Source organism: Charadrius vociferus, unplaced genomic scaffold (genome assembly GCF_000708025.1).
Source record: "Charadrius vociferus isolate BGI_N301 unplaced genomic scaffold, ASM70802v2 scaffold341, whole genome shotgun sequence".
In the NCBI taxonomy this organism is placed as follows: domain Eukaryota; kingdom Metazoa; phylum Chordata; class Aves; order Charadriiformes; family Charadriidae; genus Charadrius; species Charadrius vociferus.
In genome coordinates, this window is record NW_009646847.1 from 3,249,413 (window position 1) to 3,270,267 (window position 20,855).

General features: G+C 38.6%; 1 protein-coding gene across 1 annotated transcript in view; it reads left to right on the forward strand.

Moving 5' to 3' along the window:
- The window catches only part of LOC104294480 (cytochrome b-c1 complex subunit Rieske, mitochondrial), a 34,203-nt gene that overhangs the window by 8,336 nt on the left and 5,012 nt on the right, over positions 1-20,855 (forward strand). The window contains exon 3 of the mRNA XM_009894093.1: positions 20,310-20,363. Within this exon, the coding sequence (XP_009892395.1) occupies positions 20,310-20,363 (54 nt within the window). The remainder of the gene's footprint in view (positions 1-20,309; positions 20,364-20,855) is intronic.

Genomic DNA, 20,855 nt, shown 5'->3' on the forward strand with positions numbered 1-20,855 from the left:
AATGCATATTTAGAAGGACTTAAAACTGCCCATGACCAGCAACCTCATATACTCATGCAAAAATAAGAGAGGGAGAACAACTTTTCCTGTCAGTGACACAAAACCCCAAGAAAAATGATGAACTGTATGTCCTTCTGACTGCAGCTCTCAAAGTGCCCTGTGGCTTCACTGAATATCATTAAGCGGAACTCTTGTGTACTTACTTTGAAAGGCCCTTCCTTCCATATATTTCTATAATGCTGAAGAAAAGTTATTTTTACAACAGAGTTGAACAGAAAATAAAAAGGAAAACACTCAGTTAATATTGTTTGTCCCCTCCAATCTATAACATCTCATCTTAAAACAAGTAGTACTTACATTTTTGGGACACTTGTTTGCCCTTCTGCATGTTGTTCATCATTCAGTGTGCATTTCACAAAAGACACAGTGAGAAGCATATTGTAGCAGAAGTACTGGAATACCATTTTTATTGTGAAGCTCTAATGAGCAGATCTAATTAGACTTGGACTACCCCTCTGATAAGCAGAGTAAACCCAAGTATTGTTAAGGAAACTGATACATGTTTCCTGATGCACGCTCCAAACAAGTAGGAAATCCCTTTTGACAGCTGTTGCAAATAGCAAAATACAGGGTTGAATATTTTTTGTTATTTAAAGGACAGTGGAGTGAAATAATCATTGAAGATTTGCACATATATTACACAAGTAATACTGTCTGGTAGAGAGCATTTCATAAAGGAGGGAACCACTCCCATTCCATCTTTGCTACCAGTCTTTTAAAGCAGCAACAGGGAACAGCAGAACTACAATGTCACTGCTGCAGTCATGCCAAAAAGTATTTATGCATCGTTGTCAATACTGCTAGCTATTATTCTTCAAATAACACGTACCAGATTAAACTGAATTGTAAAGTAGAACATCACTTTTTCCTTCCATTTTCTGCACAAAAATTACATGCACATGTGCGCACACAGAGTGGTAAATGCAGAAATGAATGCAATGAAATTTTATCCCTTTCAGGGAAGGCACTTCTGGGCATTGGAAAAGAAACAGACCTTACAAAAAAAAAAAAAAAGGAAAAAAGAAAAAAAAAGAAAGAAAAAGATCAGAAACAAAATGTTTTCCCCCATATTCCAGAGCTACCAAAGCAGAAGCAGGGCTTTCTTCATGGCCCATTGCTCCCCTCCCAGTGCCTTTTGGTGTATACACAGGACTCAAAGATTTTTGGTTTTGGTGGTCTCTGCTTTCTATGGCAAAGCAATTTCTCCAGCTGAGAAAAGCAGAAGATAACACCACACTAAGCTGTTTAATGCAGCTGTAACTCTTGCCTAGACTTCCTTGGCAATTTGCCAAGTTGCACTGTCAGAATGACTCAATTTTTTCCCCGATTTTAACTTAAATCCTCAGACGTGACAAGTACCTGCAATTCATAATGATTAGAAAGTGGGAAGTATTCAGTAACTCTTCTATTCCAGCCCTGAGATCATAAGCTTACTCCACACTCTAAAGATTTTAATAGCTTTTCTTCAGCATTTATGCACCGACCTTTTAGGAAAGCGTTTTTCATTTCTGAGAGATGCAGCTCTGGCTGGACTTAGCCAAACAGAGCAGCAGGGCAGGGTGACACTGGATTTGGAAATAGGAAATACACATTTGTACTCTGCATCTTCTTTCCATAGGGCTCCTCCCGCACTGAGTAAGCATACTCCATGATGATGTCATTCTGCTACTTTCTACTCACATCCCAAACCCTTCTTTTTGGATTTGCAGCTCTTTAATAGTGTCAACGCCACTCCACTGTAGCCCCCAAGTTTTACTGAAATTGCTATTTACTCACATTGATGACTACCATTGAATATGACTCCATCAAACGCTTGTGCACCCACTTGATTTGAAGTAGGCACATGGTCCAATTGACTTCAGTGAAGTAAAGCATATGGGTAAAGACTAAGACTGAATGCAAAGTACGTTTACGGTATACTGCCATACAATCATAGTTAGTATTGCTTTACTTATGGTGACCAAACTGAACTAGATTTTTGTCCACAGGAACATCCACATCCACACCAATTACTCTGAGCAAAACTATTCACAGTGTCTGTTAAAATGATCACTTCACAATCACTAATTCTATAACTCTGGCAAAAATATCTCAATCCCCCCACAACCACTGATTTTATAACTCTTGCAAAAGTATCTCAGTCCCCCAATCACTTTTATTTGGCAATTTCTAATACATAAAGGAAAAAAATATACTTTAACAAATTACCTGCCTTCACTTGCATATGGTTTTCAGCTAGAAATCAGCCCTTTTCCCAAAAGCAGTATGTGTTTGATAAGCGTAAATTGACTCTGCTTCCATTTTTTAGCAGAGGGATGTATGTTAAGAAATAAAAATGCTAGCAATTGTTCCTCCTGCTTGCTATTCATTGCTCAAATACCGAAAGTCTCTTTATGAATAACATGAATTGATGTTCTTGTCAGTAGCAACAATATTTACAGAATGTATGTTACATTAAAGAGGAAATTGAAAGTAAAGATGTGATTCCACTAAAAGAGACGTTGAAACATGCAGACTATCTCACCCTTGCCAAGTCTGCTCACCTTTTGTCAAGATGTTTTGCTTAGTATTCATAAACCTTTTGTATTTGATGTTGACTATTTAAATCAGTTATTATCTGTCAAAGTGGGTCTCTGCAAACATTTGTGATATCAGAAAGAAATAAACAGCAAGTTATTATAAAGCATAACAAAAACCTGGGATTTTTCATAAGCTATAGAAAGTTTCCATCATTTAGCTAGGGATGTTCCTTGTGGGAAGCACAGAGAGAGTGTTCTAAAAGTGAAATATAGAACCAAAACAGCTAGTCTGACTCACTAAAGTCTTTCAGTGTACCTAAGGAACTACTATAGGCCCCATTAGCATAGCAGCTTAGTGCCAAATGGTATGATTAAAATTGATGTAGACTTGATCATAGTGCAGACTGCAAAGGTGCCATCAATACCAGTAAGCACAAGAGGAAACCTCATGTGAGTAAATGTATCTCCATGATTTTCAAGCTGATGGAACGATTGTGCTTTATTCCTTCCCAATATTCTGTTAAAAAAAGAAGTTTATTTTTCTTAAAGTAATTACTGAACTCATGAAAGGAGAAGAACGAAGCATTCAGCACATAGTTCCAAGGGTGGACAGAAAATGATCACATTTTATTAACTTGGAGATCAATAAACACACCTCTAAGTGTTTTACACCCCCACAGCCATTGAAAATACAACCTAAACTCTCAACTCATAAAATCCAAATTACATTTCTTTTTCTCCACGCACAGAAGCACGAGGCACCAAAACAAACCACCAAAAAAACCGCAGTGAGAATCTAGCTTTCCTTACATTACCCAAAACATCTTTTTGAGAAGTCCTTACTCATGCTCTTTGACCAAGGGAACAGGAAAGAATTCAAGAGCCAGAGACCTGAGACCAGTTTTTTGTCAGCAGTGCCCTCTCCTCACTGCAGGAGACACCAACCCCCTTCCCAAAAGAAGGAGGGAAGCAGTTAGTTGAGATTGCTGAGGAGCCTTGCACAGACTCACCACAGAGAAAAAGAAGTGTAAAATAGGCCCTTTTCAAGAAATATTTTGAAATTATGGACTTGCTGATACAGACCACTTAACAGAATTTACACACTAGATGTTAACAATATACACCTCTGGGTAACCAACTCCCTTCACCCCAAAATACCTAAGCCAAGTAACAGAGCGTAGTGAATAAAATAAATGAATTAGCCAAAAAAAAAACCAAGTACAAAACAGAACACCTGGAGAAGGAGGGAAGGTGTAGTTGTGTAGTTCTTATTTTACCACATTGTATTTCATCCAAAAAAAGCTACTTCAAAAGACTGCTGCAAATTAAAAAAAAAAAAAAAATCCTAATGATGCTGAATATATGCAGTAGGGGCCATGCACGAATGGAGAGATGATGCCTTTAACATGTTTTTCTGTTATGGTTACATTCAAAGCAGACAATTATGCAAATAAAAAGAAGGAAAACTCTGTAGAGGAAAATCCTTCTCTCTCATAGGAATGAAAATGAAAACAGTATTAATCATATGGCTCTGGAGAATTTGCTATTAAGCACTACTAGTGACAAAAGATAAAAAACAATAATTCAAATGCATTTCAACTGTCATATACACCATTAATATTCTTTTCTCTGAATTTTTTTATTTCTCATTTCTTTCCTCAATGAAATAGGAAAATGCCTTATGAGGAGAGATGGAAGGCAAAGAAAGCAAATCAAATGGAATTGCAACAGGTGGGTAAAAAGCAAGCCATGCTTCAAGTCAAGACAGCTTCTTGAAGAGATTTATATTATTGCATAACTGAAGTACTCTGCCATGATTTTGGATATATTCGCTGAGGAGCCAAATGGAAAATGCATAGTTACCCAGAAAATATCATAAGAAATTTTCCTAATTGGTCCATAATAATGAGGTTGTAACACTAAAAATGAAAAAAATTCTATTTTTCAGTGAAAGCACACTTCCCCCCCCCCCCCTTTTTTTTTTTTTTTCTGCTTTTCAGCAGACAGTTTCCAGAATAGGCAATAGCAGGCTCCTACATCTCATGGGCAATACTTGATAAACCAGTCTGATGCATAAGATACTCTCCCTTTTGATTGAGAAAAACAACATAATTTTCTTTTAACTGGACAGTGAAATGACACACAAGTCAAATGGTAGGATACCTGCAGTCAGTGCAAGTACAAAAGAGCAACAATAGAAAAATCATGCTACTTTTTTATAATAAATATGAAATGGAGAGTCAAACTGCCCTTAACTAGAAGGATAATTAAAATACCATACCATACAGAGGTGAAGGTTCCAACCCCTTTTTGTACGAAACAGTTGACAAATCTACTCCAGTAAAAATGCCATTCTGTTCCTACCAGCACTTCTGACAACACTGTTATGGAATTCTACCTTTCTCCTCTTCAGTTCCTCGGGCAAGGTATTCTGTCTCAAAATCAAGACAAATACCTATACATATTCTTTCCTGCCATCAGTCCTGCCAATTCACCAAGGCATGTGCATCAGTAGCATTCATTCTGCACATCGAATCTGGCCCTTGTTCACATCTCATCTTCAAATCGTGCTCTCGTTACTCCTCCAATATCTCATCCCTTTCACTGTATCCATATAGATACATGTGACTGAACTTGTTATTTCCTTCATACGCTGCTCTTCGGGTTATACTGTAAATTGGGACACTTTGTTTCTATAGCCATCGCGCTTTCATATGCTGCTCACTGGCCCTTACATTTCAGTAAACTACTTATCCAAGAGAAATGGGACAAAGGCCTTTCTCAAAACTTACCTTAAATCTGCCATGACCAGGAATCTGTATAGCGACATGTATTTGGAAAAGAGGTTTTCCAGGACTTTTCATACAGCCCAAGTAAAAATTGGACATTGTCCAAGAACAGTTCTTGCAACAGAGGACACACCCAGGAATTTAGGAATGCGTTATATTTTATCAAACCCAATATCTGCTGTATAAAAACATTCCCCTCCTACCAAGATGCTGACCAATATGTTCTGCTTCTTTTCACTGAAACTTAGTATCATGCTGTGTTTTCATGTTGAGATGAAAATTGGAAAATAGGTATACAGGTTTATTCTGTCATCTTGACAATCTGTTTTTCCTTGTGATATTTTAATCCACTTTCCATACTTTCAACATTAACAACTTCTGAAAAACTTTTCTTCTCCCGTGAAGATAAAATCCTCATAAATAACCTTACACTGTGTCTGAGGCTTGGAACATGAATTTGTTTCCTTTTATCACTTTGTACTAAAAAGGAAGAAAATGAACCATTATTAAAAAGGGCTTTCCTCCCCTCCTTTTTAATTCTCCTTAGGAATAACAGTTTCTTTTCCTTTTATCTTTTCATTCTGAACTATAGGTACAGTCTTATTATATCACTTGCTGATGCCTTTAAGCATAATATTTCAGCTCAAATGCATACTTAAATCAATGGAAATGAATTAAATTAGTACCTAGAGGCAGAATAAATTAAATAAAATGTACAATAATACAATTCTAACACATTTTTCTCTGTGCAAAAACATTAATACTCTGTGCCTGACATTCAAATAAACAAATTTATCCCACTAAAATGAAATATCCGTATTTTCATTTTTTTTCTTTACTTATTAAAAATTAAGACTTTTCGAATGACAGTATTCCAAGATAAAAGGTAATAATCTATTTTCCCACAGAGAAAATGAAGGCAGAGGATTCTCATTTACAGTTTAAAGAATGCACCACTTACAAAAAATACTGGTTTTCTAGGACTGAAAAGTGAATTGCATTCTTTACCCACAGAACAAAACAAAATCAATGGTGGAAAAAGCGATCTGTGTTGTTTCACACATAGGTTTCTGCTATCAATGTGGTATTTTTAGGAGCATGAAGTTTGTACACATCCTCGTCTGCTTGAAACACAAGTAAGGGTTTGAATTTCTGATAAATAGAGGTATCCACAAGAGGCAAGGCTGAGCACACATACACATTTAAAATGAGACACTGAATATTCATTAACATTGTCATCTGCAATTATTCTAGATAAAATTGGGATTTGCATCAGTTCTTATTGTTAAGTGTTCAGCATCGCCTCCAACATCCTTGCTTATAGATTCTGAACTATGTGTTATGAACCTGTTCCAGTTGACCCACAACAACAACAACAACAAAAGCATCTTGGTTCAGAATAAAGGTCAAACTGTATTAGAAATTCCTTAGATAAATAAATTGTGCAAATGAGCTTTTTGACAACTGCTATTTCCATAGCATCAACAATCTAATCTGTGTGATAGCCATAAACCCAACAGGAATTATTTTAGGAAGTGATAAGGTTGCATTAGTGCCGTGAATGACATGCACTCACTAGGTCTAGATCAGGCAGTAGTCCAAAGAGATACTCCACTGCTCCCTCTCTCTTCCTCCAAATTATCTAAATGGAAAGGGGTTTATGCATATCCGAGAATTCATTTTTTCCTTTGAAAAATAAGGAAAGATAGGGAATACTGAAGAAAAACTAGAAAAGCTTTCAGACTTGCTTTCCTTTGCTCCTTTCTGCCTAAAGTCTACCTAATGACCTCACAGCCCCAGCCTCTAAGCACATTATGATTTTTCGTGTATTAACAAGCCACATTCCAGATGAGCCACGGAGGCAAAGCAATTTGCCCAAGCTGCCTGCAAGCCCATGGGTTTCTCAGACTCCAGCCTAATGCCATAACCAACAGGCCACCTGCTGACTTTGCAACAGCTTAAGAACGTAGAGCATTTCTCAAATGTTCATTTTAAGTCTCATTTTAGCATAGCTAACGCTGCTGACAAGAGAACTCATCTTATGTGAGAGTGCAGGGATCTTCTGCTGACAACTCAGCTGATGACAGCTCTCCAGAGTCCACATATGTCTGTAGACAGCCAGAGACTCCCTGCTGGGTTATCAATGCCCAGCATTCATCACCCTGCTGCCAAACAGGGCCTGGTACAGTGAAAGAAATAAGAAATTTGGCTAGGATGTACTTAGCCAAAATGAAATCAATGGCAAACACCTGTTCACTGGTGAGCCCCAGATTAAACCTCATACCTGGGAGACCTTCCTTTTGAACAGAAAAAAGACAGTGTTTGTGGTAAGCTATTTTTTGAATTTTGAATTTTGGTGGTGGCAGTCTTTTCAAAGACCTGCAGAAGCATCTACTAATTTCAGATGATGTCACTAATAGAAAGTGAGTGAGCACACTTTTTTTCCTAGAATTTGAAACAGAGTAAAAAGAAAAATTATTTCCTCTTATTTTTTAATTATTTTTTAATTAGAATTGCCTGCCCACCAGCAGGACACTGCCTGCAGGAGTTATTTTGTTGGCCAAAAACTTGGTTTATATAATCAGCATGGTAATTAGTGTGCTCTTTGCTATTAAAAGGAACTCATTACTGCTATATTTTGCTGATTGATCCATACTCATGAAGCAATTTAAAAATGTAAAAAGCATTTTGTGAACCACTTAAAATAAAATCTTCAATATGAATATTGAGAAAATGTAACTGACAGTTGTCTTTGACTAAATTCCAATCTATAATTCTCTAGCAGTTCAAGCAAATCTATGTGGAACTGGAAAATGAAAATAATTACCTTAAGTCAGATTGTTCTCTGCTACTTGTCAGATTTCTTTTGCAAGGGCTGGGGCCTGTTCGATCAATACTCGCCTCAGATTCTGTGACACTTTCACAGGTGATCTTGCAATCAGACAAACTAAGTGACCAACTTCCTACACAAGTAGTTGTAGAGCCACTGGATTCCCCTGGATGACTACAACTTGCAGTGATGCTGCTCTTCTCCCTGAGGGCTCCTGGGAGGCTTGCCATGTCAATGAAGTCCTATTAGTCACATGGAGAGATAAGCCTTCTGAGAAGTGGTTTCAAAAGAAAATCACCTTTACTCAAAATTAATGATTAGCATGGATCTGAAACTGTTGTAGAATGAGTTACTTTCAACTTTGTACTCTTTGCCAAGTTTTCTCATGCTTCAAAAAGAACTGATAAATTATCCAACAATTTCTAATATTAAAATGCAAGGAGGAGGCAGAAGAAGGAGGGAGAGATGACAAGAGGGTGGACACATGTCAACTGTTGAAAGAATTTCCCTTATTCAGGGAAACCTCAAGTGAAATTCTCCCTCCAATGAAGTCAACATAGAACTCGACGAGCTCAACAGTGCCAGTATTTCAGACTCGACCTGCTACCTTGAACTCCATCCTTTAGTGCTTTTAATAAGCAGTCTGTTCCTTTCTCCCTGGCCAGCTCAGGTGCCACTTCATTTCCAAGCTAGCTGTGGCTCTGAGACCGACCCCATTCTTTTAGGCATAAAAAGAAATAATTGATTCTTCCATCACCACGGCAATCTAATCTGGTATTTATAGGCTCCACTACAGCGTCAAATCATTTCACAAACTGAAAGAACATCACTAGTAACTGAAACGGATACTTTTTTTTGATGGGGATCATAAGTAACTATGGCTGGCCCAATTCACCCACTATTAAAGTAAAAAGCAGACTTCAGTGAGGGCTGGGTCAGGCCCTAAAATCACACAGCATGGTCACACAGTGCTTACAATAGGAAGCGAATATGGATTTCGGCTCAGACATCCATGAGAATCAAGGTAGGTCGCTGTCCTGGAGCGCATGAGGACAACTATATCACTGTTCATGTACCTCTGTGTAAATTTCATGGGCACTTTATGTGGACAAGTGATCTCCACAATTTATTCAGATAATTTTGTTTCCAGGCTCCCACAGACACATTCTCCTGCCAGCACTACCAATGTGCTGTTTCAGAGCAATTCCTTTAAGATAATGAATTTCAATATTTAAAGGTCTATTTCCCTACTCTGTTCGTTACCGTTTCCATTTCCTGAAGAGGAAAGGATTATGCTAGTTCAGCCTTTGCTCTTGTTTTTTTAGTGCATTAAGTACTTTTAGGCTCTTTTTTCCTTCCACAAAAATGAGTGCTTATAACATTCATTTTGCTTTAAGAAATTTATTCTCGCTTTCAAGCTGCGGAAACAACACTTACTGAATATTATTTTTATCTTTCTTGGAGATAGGTGATTTATTTTTAATTGCTTCTGTAGGTCAGGATGCTGTTTACCAGTATGCCTACCTTTAATGTGTTCATTAATTTAAGCTTTTTTAAAAAGTAATATATCAAATAACTTTTTTCTCCTGGAAAGGGAAGTCACAGTAGATATAGAGATCAATTATTAATCAGCATTAACCAAAAGTAAAAATAAAAAAAAACAAGAAGCATCTTAAAGACTCAAGTGCTCTTGAGTGAATGAATGTATACCAGATCATACTTTTCCAGCAGAAGCTTTCCTAGGAAATTAAAGCACAGGGAGATGGAGGTCTAAGTCCTCAGAGCTATTGAAGTCCTTTATTTTTATTTCAAGGCCAAAAAACCCACTTAAAACTAAAAAAAAAAAAATAGAAAAGGAAGAGGAAAAAGCAAGGAAAGAGAAAGAAAAAGAACAATCTCCAAGGTTACACAAAGATGTACATGAAACCAAAGACCACAGCCAGCTCTTCCAAATATTAAACTCGAGTTAATCTAAATCAGACCATCAGGCAAAAAAAGCATGTTTTAACTGCTGTTTGTCTAGCATCAGGCAAATCCCTTCCTTACAAAATGTCACTCATGGACTTCCATTGCTGTATGAACGAAATATCTGAATATGAACAGCTCTGGGAAACCCATGGGCTTAGGCCTGTACTAATACTCCTGTGACTTACTCATTGCTATAGGCCTTACTCGGAAAGAAAGGTGGTATGACAAAAAAGCTAGATGAGACTAACATAGAAAGAGGAAATCATAAGCTACAGCAGCATCATCGATGTGTAGGAAAAAGCAAAGCTGAGAGCATGTGAAATGCATTTTCCTGGAACTACTCTTTCCAAGAATTGAAAGCAGAGAGCAAGACCACAGATCAGAAGATGACAGTCAGCTGAAGGGTCCTGCTTCTCTGGGAATTACAAGCAGGTCATTCTTCTGAAGATGTTAGGGAGAAGTATATCAGTCCAGCTGATAAAAGGAGATTAAGGAACAAGAAAAGGTCAGTAAATGAGAATTTTTCCATACGTCCACATAAAGGAAGCAACCAGAAAAAAAACATTGCAAAATATGGCTCATCTCTTAAGTACCATGTTAACTTTGTACTAGAGGTCTTGGTTTTTAATAACTAACTTATTCATTACTCCAGACTAACGTGACTTTTATTACCAAATGAGTCTCTACTGTCTGGTGAACAGATTTCTGCTTTTATCAAAGATTTTTTTATCTCATGGACCTGACCTTGTGGACAGAAGTCAATCTGTCCCAATGGGCTGAGCGTCAGAGCTGTCCCCAGTGCGGCTGACAAAGACAGGACTGAAGTGACCACTAGGAGCTGTAGCTTACTTTGGGGAGGTATTCCAGCATGGCACTGTGGTCGAGTTTCCTGCAAAGGCAAAGCCGAGAAAAACATTTCAGTGAGGCTTATGTTGCTGTTAAAGAACCAAACAGCATCACCCTGCTCACACTTTTAAAAGCTTCTATATTTTTAGCACCCCCAGAGTGAAATTCCGAAAACATAAAGCAGCATTTTAGAATCCCCAGTTTTTCCTGTAACCAACATCCTTGCACATGCTTGCTGTGTCCGGCAAAATATTGGCTAAAGTGAGCCTAGACAAAACACAAGATGATTTTTTTGCTCTGAAGTCTTATTTTAAATTTAGATAAGGAATAAATTATTGCTCATCCTGCTACACTATGTTCATGCTGTTCTTGATACTAAAGAAGGTAGTGCTGTTTTTTGAAGATTTTTATATGGAGAGCATGAAGATGCCCCACGTAAGCTAATGATGGCAAAGGGATCTATCAGTTTGGGATTAGTGGAACTGATAGCTTTAACCCTACACTGCTTTCATTCTGGACTGTAAGCTGACTGCCAACATTTCACCTCCTCCTTTGGCACCTCTTCAAACTCTTTATTTTCAGGACAGGTAGTAATATATTCCTTTGGAAACGTGACAGAGTTTGTACCATCTACTTTTTAAGAGACCCCTACGACAGTAGCAACTCCTCTCCTTACCCTACATAAAACTAATGAAAAACGGCCTCATGATCAATTACTAACATTTCTCTCATATGATATTATCCATTTTACATAGCAAGGCAGCTTCCAAGTGCATCAGTCTTGTAAGAAAGCCAGCAACTTTTTTCAGGGAAAGGCCATAATGTAGAATTAGTGACGTGCCTCAGTGAAGGATACTTTGGAAACCAGACCCTTTTATAATGTGTTAACTTTTGTCTCTTCAGACTTCAGTACAAGTGAAAATTCCAGATTTCTTCTCTCCTCAGAAAATATTTGTCTTCGTCACAAGTCTATGATGCAATTTGTCACCATGCAGCATAACTGCAGTAACTAAACCTATTTCAAAAGAAAGACAAATGAAAGAGACTGTAGCAGCATACAAAGAAAAGAGAACTAACATGAATGGAAAGCCAGTACCAGGCCTCCTTGCTCTAGCTAGGACAATTAGGATTTAATGCTAATAATTCATATCTCAGTAGGACACAGTTACCACTGACAATAATGCAAGCCTCAATAACACGGGATAAAATTATATACATGCATTTACATAAACCCTGCAAACTTCACCCTTTTTCACCTCCCTTCACAGATAACCCCACACTAACACCATTAAGCTTATTTATATCCCTGGCTGGAGAAAAGCAAAAACCCTTCTGCAATTTTCCATTTCCTTTGAATGAGCTTTCAGTCATAATCCACATTTTTATTCATGTTAACATCCTTTGCTAAATTTATAAGGATATGTGTTTCAATGACTGAAATCACTGTATTTGCTCTGAATTGCACTGTTCATTTCAGATTAGTTGTTTATTTAACTGAACAAGAATTTCACACAAACTTGTGACAACCAAGATTATCTTCTGACCCCCTGAGATTACCCACAGAGACCCACTCACTGAACTGCTTTTAAAGTTGAGTTTGGCAAATTGAGAAAATATTTGCATATTCAGTGTCATAGGAGGTACCCTCTACTTGCATGGGCATGCACAGTGGCTTTGTATAATAAAATTAGTATTTCCTGTATCTCCTGAAAAATTCAAATAGGTTAGTGGGACACTAGGATACATAACAGACATAGTGCACCGTTATACTTTGATCACCCACCACCTAAATAGATCTTCCTTCTCCTGTCACTTCCTATGATAGATCTATAATTTGTGGTACAAATGTTTGATATGAATCTCTAAATGACCTTGTACTACTAAACTTCATCCTAGCTTTTAAAGTTTTCTAATTGTTTCTAGTTTCTATTCTGATTTTACCCTGTGTAGAGAATGCTTTGTAAGTTTGCCTCAGCAGATTTCATTAGTATATGTCTACTTCTTGCACCAAGGGTCACTACAAACATGAAAAAATGAAATATAACCAAGCTGAAAACTTGGAGGAACTCTACTGGGAACCATTAGGAACAGCCTCAGTAGCATGATTATTCTCCTAACTATGCATAAAAAGACAGGAAAAGGCTCTTATTTATAATTTCTACATAGAAGAACAGAAAATAAAGGCATCACATATAAAAACAAGCAGAAATTTTTTTTAAAAAAAATAATCTTTTGCATTATAGGCAGGTTTCCACAAGCTGCTATTGAAGCAAGTGCTTAGTGACAGTCATAAGACCATTTAGATGATTAAGACTACAGCATGCAATTAGCTCAATTCAGGTACACGTTACACATGTATTGTTCCCGATTCCCTGAGGCACACAGAGATCAATACCACAGTTCGAGACCAGCACCAGCTTTTTTCTCCCAGCACGATATTTTTAAAGTAGATGCTCCTTACAGGAACACAGATCTGCATCAATCCAGCTGAAACGAGGGGAGACACATATGTTACAAACCGGCTACATTTTATTTTAGAATCAAGTCCTACAATTCAACTTAAGCATTCAGATGAAGTCTCTGCAAACCTATTATAAGGGGGAGGAAAGGGAAAAAGTTATGGCACATGGGCACTTCCATTGCATTAGCTCTTAATGGTATGGCTCTTTATTGCCAACAGCTGCAAGTATTACAAAAAGCTCTTACTTCTTACTGAAGCGATTATCTGCTTCATGCTGGTTTTCAGCTGGTCAGAAGCCAAGGTCCAGTAACCTTGCATCAGGGAAAAGCTTACAGGAGAGTCTAATGATGATCAAGATCTGTACTATACACCATGAAACTGTGAAAAAGTTATTTCCTTTATCACTCTCTTTATGTTGCCCTTCTTATTCTGCCACTTCACCCCGGACAGGTTCATAGTGGCGCATATGTATATACATATATACGTAGTAGCAGGTAAGATTTTTTGGCCCTGCATCAAGCAGCATGCTTAGCTCCAAAAAAAACCCTACTTCTGCTTTTCTTAGTCCTAGGAAGGTCTCTACTCTGACTAATCAATAATTTAAGGCCCTTTGAAATGTTATAAATGTTCTATTTTTGTAACGTTTATGCTTAATTGTGCAACTGGGAGAGATTTGTTAGCAATAGCAGAAGAGTGAGTTGTTCCAGCACATACAGCTAAAGCCGGAAATAACACCTGGGTTTGACCAATAGAAACCATGGTAGCGCCATTCAGCAGACCAGAGGAGAGACAGTCACTCCAAACCTCCGTGTGCAGTTGTGGGGAGAATTTCTCCCTCACCCCACACAAACATTGTCAGCTGGGCATCAGATAGAGTTCTTCAGATAGATTAATTGCAATAATTAAGTATGCAAAGCAAAGGAAGTTTGGATTATCCTTTGTAAAGCTTTTCAACTTTTAGTCAAAGGTGGTCACAAAGTTGGAAACTGTTTTTGTTTCCATCTGTAGGTATCATAAAAAGCAAAGAATATGCAGTAGTGGAGGCCAGCTGTGAGTCAAACACATGCCCTCCAAGAGGTAAAAGCATCAAGAACTTTTCAGGAAGCGTGAAGAGAGAAAGCAAGAAAAAGGCAGAAAATATTCTCCCTCAAACCAATGTGTGTACTAACTGTCCTTGATGATGCTCCAGGCAACTTTAGCCTTCGGCTGCTGCCTTGCTGAGCAGCCTTTGATGTTGCCCCAGGCAATTATCATCTAGCCTTTGGCTTCTGCTTGGTTGGACACCTTTTTTTGCCATTTCTGTAATCAGATCTTATCAATTTCTTATCCATATGACTCTTGCCCATCTGGACAATTATGTAAATCTTTGACGGAATCTTTGGCTCAGTATTTTTATTTAATTCACTTCAATAGTTTTATTTTCTTTCCTCTCTAGAACAGACTCAGAAAATCCCATTCTTCCTGCCTGGTGGAATGCCTCATCTGCTTTGATTTTTTTTTTTTTTTTTTGGGGGGGGCAGGGCGGGGAGGAGAAATACGTTTTCTTTGTATTTATCTCATTTTATACTCAAAACATTGAGTGCATGTCTGCCAGAGCCAGATATTCCATGCCCTTCTGCTCAAGGCAATATATCTTGGCCTTATCAAGCAAGGATATATGAGATTTAGAATAAGATGGCTGCTAAAGCTGTGAACTCCTGCCTATTACTCCTGCATTAATAGAAAAAGTAGTAAAAAACTGCCGTCAGATTTCTTTTCTTTGCTCATGATACTTTATTTCTTCCTTGACTGGGAAAAAGCTGAATTTAGATTAGACTGTAGCAGTGAGGTGTCACATCTTGTGACTTTTCAAAGTGTAAGGCAAACTTCAAAGAACAATAATGTCTAAATATTAAAAGGTCTCAATAATTGTAACCTTAAATAAACTGCATTGCATACAAAAAACTACCTTAAAATTTATTTAGCAGCTTCCCTAGTACCACACCACAAAACAGAAATCACTGTAACGAACGTTAATTCTGCAAAGGTACTAACTGCAGACAGGAGGAGCCACTAGCAGTAGGGTGCTTTTATCTAAATAGTCAGTGAATAGTCATCTAATGCCTGCAGGCTGTAGACACCAACACACACCACTAAATTAAAGATACATCCCTGTTCTAGAAAGTTTACACAAGGAAATTACAACATAGCTATAACAAAGAGAGATTACCATTAAATAAAAAAACATGAAGTACTCTTGCTAGAAATAGCTTTTAAAGGAAGGGATTTACTGGAAAGAAAGCAGGAAACTCTTCCATTTTAACTTCCAGAAACTCCTCCTTGCTCACTGCACTCCCAGTTTGTACATCCGTGCTCAGCAACGGCACCGTGAGCCGGGTGCTGCCATCAGCACCTGTTATTCAGGGAGAAACAAAATGATCCCAACAAGAAAATGCAAACCCTAAAGTCTCAAGTTGAGTACCACTGATTTTTCAGAGCATAAAAATGATGCAAGATGGCAACGAAAAGAAAGATAACTTTCCAGTAAGACCAAATTGCCTGAGGTAACTAATGTTTTAGCAAAAAGCTAGCCAAGTTCTGCAGTTAATATCTGAAGAAAACACAAATGCGAGAATAAAATACTATGTAAAGAAAGGCACTGAAGCACAGCTGCCCATGCCCAAAAGCCCAAACATCTCGTAATACTGCAGCCCTGACATCTTATAGTATTTGTATTAATGCAAATCAACTTTTAACTTACTTCAAAATGACAGGAACATTAAGCAGTATAAATTTTCATGAGGCTAACACTTGTGAATGCACAAAAGCAATCGCAGAGGTCTGTTTAGATGGTTTACACAATACTACATTGGTGTTTAACTTTCAGATTTGACTGAAAACACTTGCTCAGTATTGATGCTCAGGAACATAAGCCTAACAGCAGTTCTCAAAGAAACACCTACGCACTGGAATATGCTTAGTCATTTTAAAATTAAAATTATTCTTTTTTAGACTCTGATAACAGAACAAGGTGCCTTTTTTGCTGAAATATTTTCATGTTTTAATCATCTTCTGACCACACTGTAATTTGAAATCAATCCTAGGTCTTTAAAAAATTTACAACCAAGTTTTCAAAAAAAAAAAAATCACAGCTACCTCTTTTTGTCACAAGTCTAGAAGTAGCAAGCACACTTTGCCAAATATCTCTTGGATCAGCATCCAGTCAGAAAAATACATCGTTTAGCATGAGGCCACATGTGCCCCATCCCAAACAGCTGAGCTGGGTCAGCAAATTCAAAACTTACATCACTGTCAAAACTCAGAATCCTTAAAAAAAACAACAAAAAAAGCCCTAAGACCCACAACTGGTAACCAACCCTTCTACGAATACTAGCTCAGATCCTCAGCCTCATGGTGAAAGACCAAATATCTGCAGCACACTAATATCTGCCAGCCCTAGTAGACCCTCCTCTTGCCCTGTTAGAACTTGTTTGGTTCTGATCAGATCTTTACCATGACCATGATAATTTTGTTATCTGTCAGAGAACAGAAAATAAGACCATGTTTCTGTAGCTCTTTTCCTCTTAAATGAAGTAACATTTGTAAAACTTGTGCTATTAAAATGGCAGCCATATGGGTCTTCCTAGTTTTCTCTACTCCTGCTTGAATATTGTTTATTTCCACCTGCACACTGATGCATAGCCCCAGTAGTTTCTACAAATTACCTATCCTCTAGAACATTATTATGGTGTCCTACAGTCACTGCATCACCACTAACTACAGTTACCAACAGTACAGCGTGCTGAGTAGGGTAAATCATTATCTACCCAGGCTTAGATGTCACAAACTTGCTGTGAAAGAAATAAAGTATAGATCAATACTACTGGAACTGGAACGATCCATCCCAGTTAATTAGAACTACCATATTACAATACATTTCAGACAACAGTTAAAAAGATTCAGTCAATTACTCATATGAAAAAGTTAAACACAAATAAATCTTAATAAGGCCAGTCCCTAAACTACCACTCCAAACAGTTGTTTTTTTAATGCACAATCACGAAATAATTTAGTAGCAACACGATTAGCAACAGCTGAATTTCAAAACAATAGCTTCTTATACAGCCAGTATGAAACACTAAAGCTTCACAGCCTTGCATGAATGGACTGGGTTGACAAGCTGAGAAATTGTGGTTAGATTTCTAGAAGATGGTTTAGCTCAAATGTCTTCACAACATATCTCTGTGTTAATTTTATCCCACATCTTGGGAAAATTTTAGAAGACTTAACTAGTTAAAAGGCTTGACTGGAGCAGGTATGCACCTACTAGTGTATCCACCCAGCATTGAACTAAATCTTACCATTGGAAGCTGTGACAAGTTGGGCATGAGACTGATGCTGTAAAGTAAAATAAATTTGGAAAAAAAAACCCAAACCACAGATATTTATTTATTCACCCTACTTGTTACTGGAAGAATAGATCTTCCCTTTAGTCCAGGATTCATCTGTGTGATAAATCTATTGTCCTCTTATCCTTGCAATTACCCCAAACGAGTCTTGGATGAGAATATTGTCCCAAATTGCGTGGTTACTACAGAGAACTGGACCCTTGCCCAGAGAAAGGACTTTGTTAGAGAGCTGGGCTGGTGCTTCCAAGAGTCCAAGACACACCTTCTGTTTCACAGCGCCGCTCCCTGACCAGAAACCCGTCTGTACGTCAAGGCTGTAGCTCTGCGCAGGCAGCCAACACCTTCCCTTGTTGCAAAATGAGGAAAGACTACTATGGCATTCTGCCGCCTTCTCTCTTAAAAGTGCTGCCCTTCCTCAGTGTGAATGGCCTGTATCTGCCAAGATTCATTTTATGAACTGAACCACCACCTCCAGAATAGCCCTCGGGAGTGGATTTGGTTTTAATTTGCCTGGAGGATTTCACTTGCTGCTTGTTGCAAAGGGCAAGGAGCGGACAGCAGCATTGTTTTGTTTCAGATTATTTTTCGGCGCAGTCAAAAGGGTGAAATCACACATATTATCTAATTAAAGAAACCAAATGCACAAATGAATCAATACTCCTGTTTTGCATGCTGCTAGCATAATATCTTAGAAGATATACTTTTAAAAACACAAAAAACCAATTTTATTTCCCTTTGAGAAGCTCCACAGAGTAATACCATCGACCATTTTAGGACCACCCTGGCAGGTCAAGTCAAGTCTACTGCTGTCTATCAGACCAGATGTAGAGTATTCTTAACAGAAGAAAAATTTAAATCTACCAAAATATTTTCTTTACTATTAATTTGATATTTTTAAATACTTTGATATGCCTATGTCCACACAAGGACAAACAGTGTGCACAGTCAGAAAAAAAAAATATCCTAGAAACAGAGCTTTCTATTTAGGTTTTTGCTACTCCAAAATGTAGCAGGAAATTTTGGAAGATAATCCATTCTATTGCTAGAAAGCAACTTTATACATTCTTCATAAATAATCAAACACACTTCAAAGATACTGAAAGAGTACTGAAATTTCTTCCCTTAATGGAAAAACATTTAAGGTATGTGGGAGAGGAGGGGACACTAACAGTGCAGATCTAAAGGTGCAACACCACACAAGCTTTCCACACCCTTCACGCAGCTGAGTGAAACCCATCTAAGCAAAGATTAAGACTTGGACTCAGATGTTTGCATCTCAGCCTGCGCTTATGATTGAGAATGGAAGAAATACAGTTTTGACAATAATTACAGCTGCTGTGTTCCTTCACCCTCCTCACCGCTGGTAAGAGTGAGTTTCTGGGGAATTATTTGACCCCCTCAGCAGTCTGAGCTCCAGACGGAACGTGCCGCTGAGCAGTGGAAAACACGGAAGCTGTGGCAGCTGGAGGCTGCCCACAGAAATGTGGCTATGAACATAACAAGTGTATTGTAAAACATGCTTTGCATTTTTCAAACTTGAAGTAAAAATCTATCACTTGCTTCTATGACGAGATGAAAAAAAAAAGTTTTTTCCCCACTTTGCAACTGATCCATCAGGACTATGAAAAGCCAAAAAATTAAATACATAAGCTAAGAAAAAAGAAACAAAGAAATAAAAAGGGGCAAAAATCATACACTGCACAAGGAACAGGAGAAATAATGAGTGTTATCCCAGAAGTGGCAGTTTTCTTTCGAGTAACGTTTCTGAATATGTTCACACACCTCCCAGTCATGTCAAAAGAGTAGCGAGGGAAGAGAACGTGAGCCTCTCCAAGGTGTTTTGGGATCACATTGCTGTGTTTAAATGAATCCACGTCTTGCAGAAAAGGCACAGGACCACTCGGGTGTCCCTGAAGTGCTTTGAAATGTTCTCAAGTTTAATGACTTAAAATTTGCTTGCAGCTATCATCAGAGGTGTTCTAGGATGGGACTTAACACACTTACTGTCCTTTCAAAATATTAAACAGAAATACCTCAACAAAATAGTTCAAGTGGAAGAGGGAAAAAAAAAAGTGTGGTTGTAATAACACTTAATTGTTTTGTATGAAATGAGGTAATACCAAGAAGAGGAGAATCACCAACCAAAGCGCTTCGTATGAATAGGCATCCTCGGAGTACCAAACCCCGAACCAGCTCTGGAACCAGCAGCGCTACCGAGACAGCAACAGCCCTCCCCTGTACTCAAGGGGAAGCCAAAAATTTGCACCCAGGAACTCTTGGAGGGAGCGTGAGCTGAAACTCACCCCTGAGACATTGTGAGCAGCGGTACTTTCAGACAGCTGCTTCTGAAAAGGAAAGAAGTGGCATGTATTTGGGCTAATCCGATAAATTTGTTTCCGAATAACACCTAAAATTCAGCGAAGATCAAGGCCCTTTTGTGCTTGACAGGGTACATGGCTGCTGAAAGTGCTCTTCATCCTCAAGGGCCCGTTGCTGAAGCAGGTAAGGGGGCCGAGCTTTTGGGAGGAAAAACGGTACTTTAAGATTAAAAAAAAATTTTGGAAGATGAAAAGTTAAGAAGAGAGCAAGGAATTAAGTCAGGAACTGTACGGATTAATCTAAGAGCCAGACAATACCATCTTGGCAAAGGCAAGTGCAGCCACTGCCCCTGCTCGCCGGCCAGCCTCACCGCGTCACAGCCCCACGAGCCGTTTCTGAGCAAACCCGCGGTGCCACACCCACTGCGTCACCTCCACGCCGCATTCCCCTTTCCACAAACTCCACCAGATCCAGCCTGATGTCATCCCCATGATCCCATTTTGCGTCACCGGACCGGGATGTACCCGACCACTCCTCCCGAGGCCCCTCACTGTCTGCATCCGGCCCCTCCCGCCAGCACGGCGCTTAATTACTAATTAAGGGGGTTCCCCACTGGCAGCCCCGAGGCCCGCTCCAGCCGGGGACCCGCGCTGCCAACCTGGCCGCGGGAAGGCG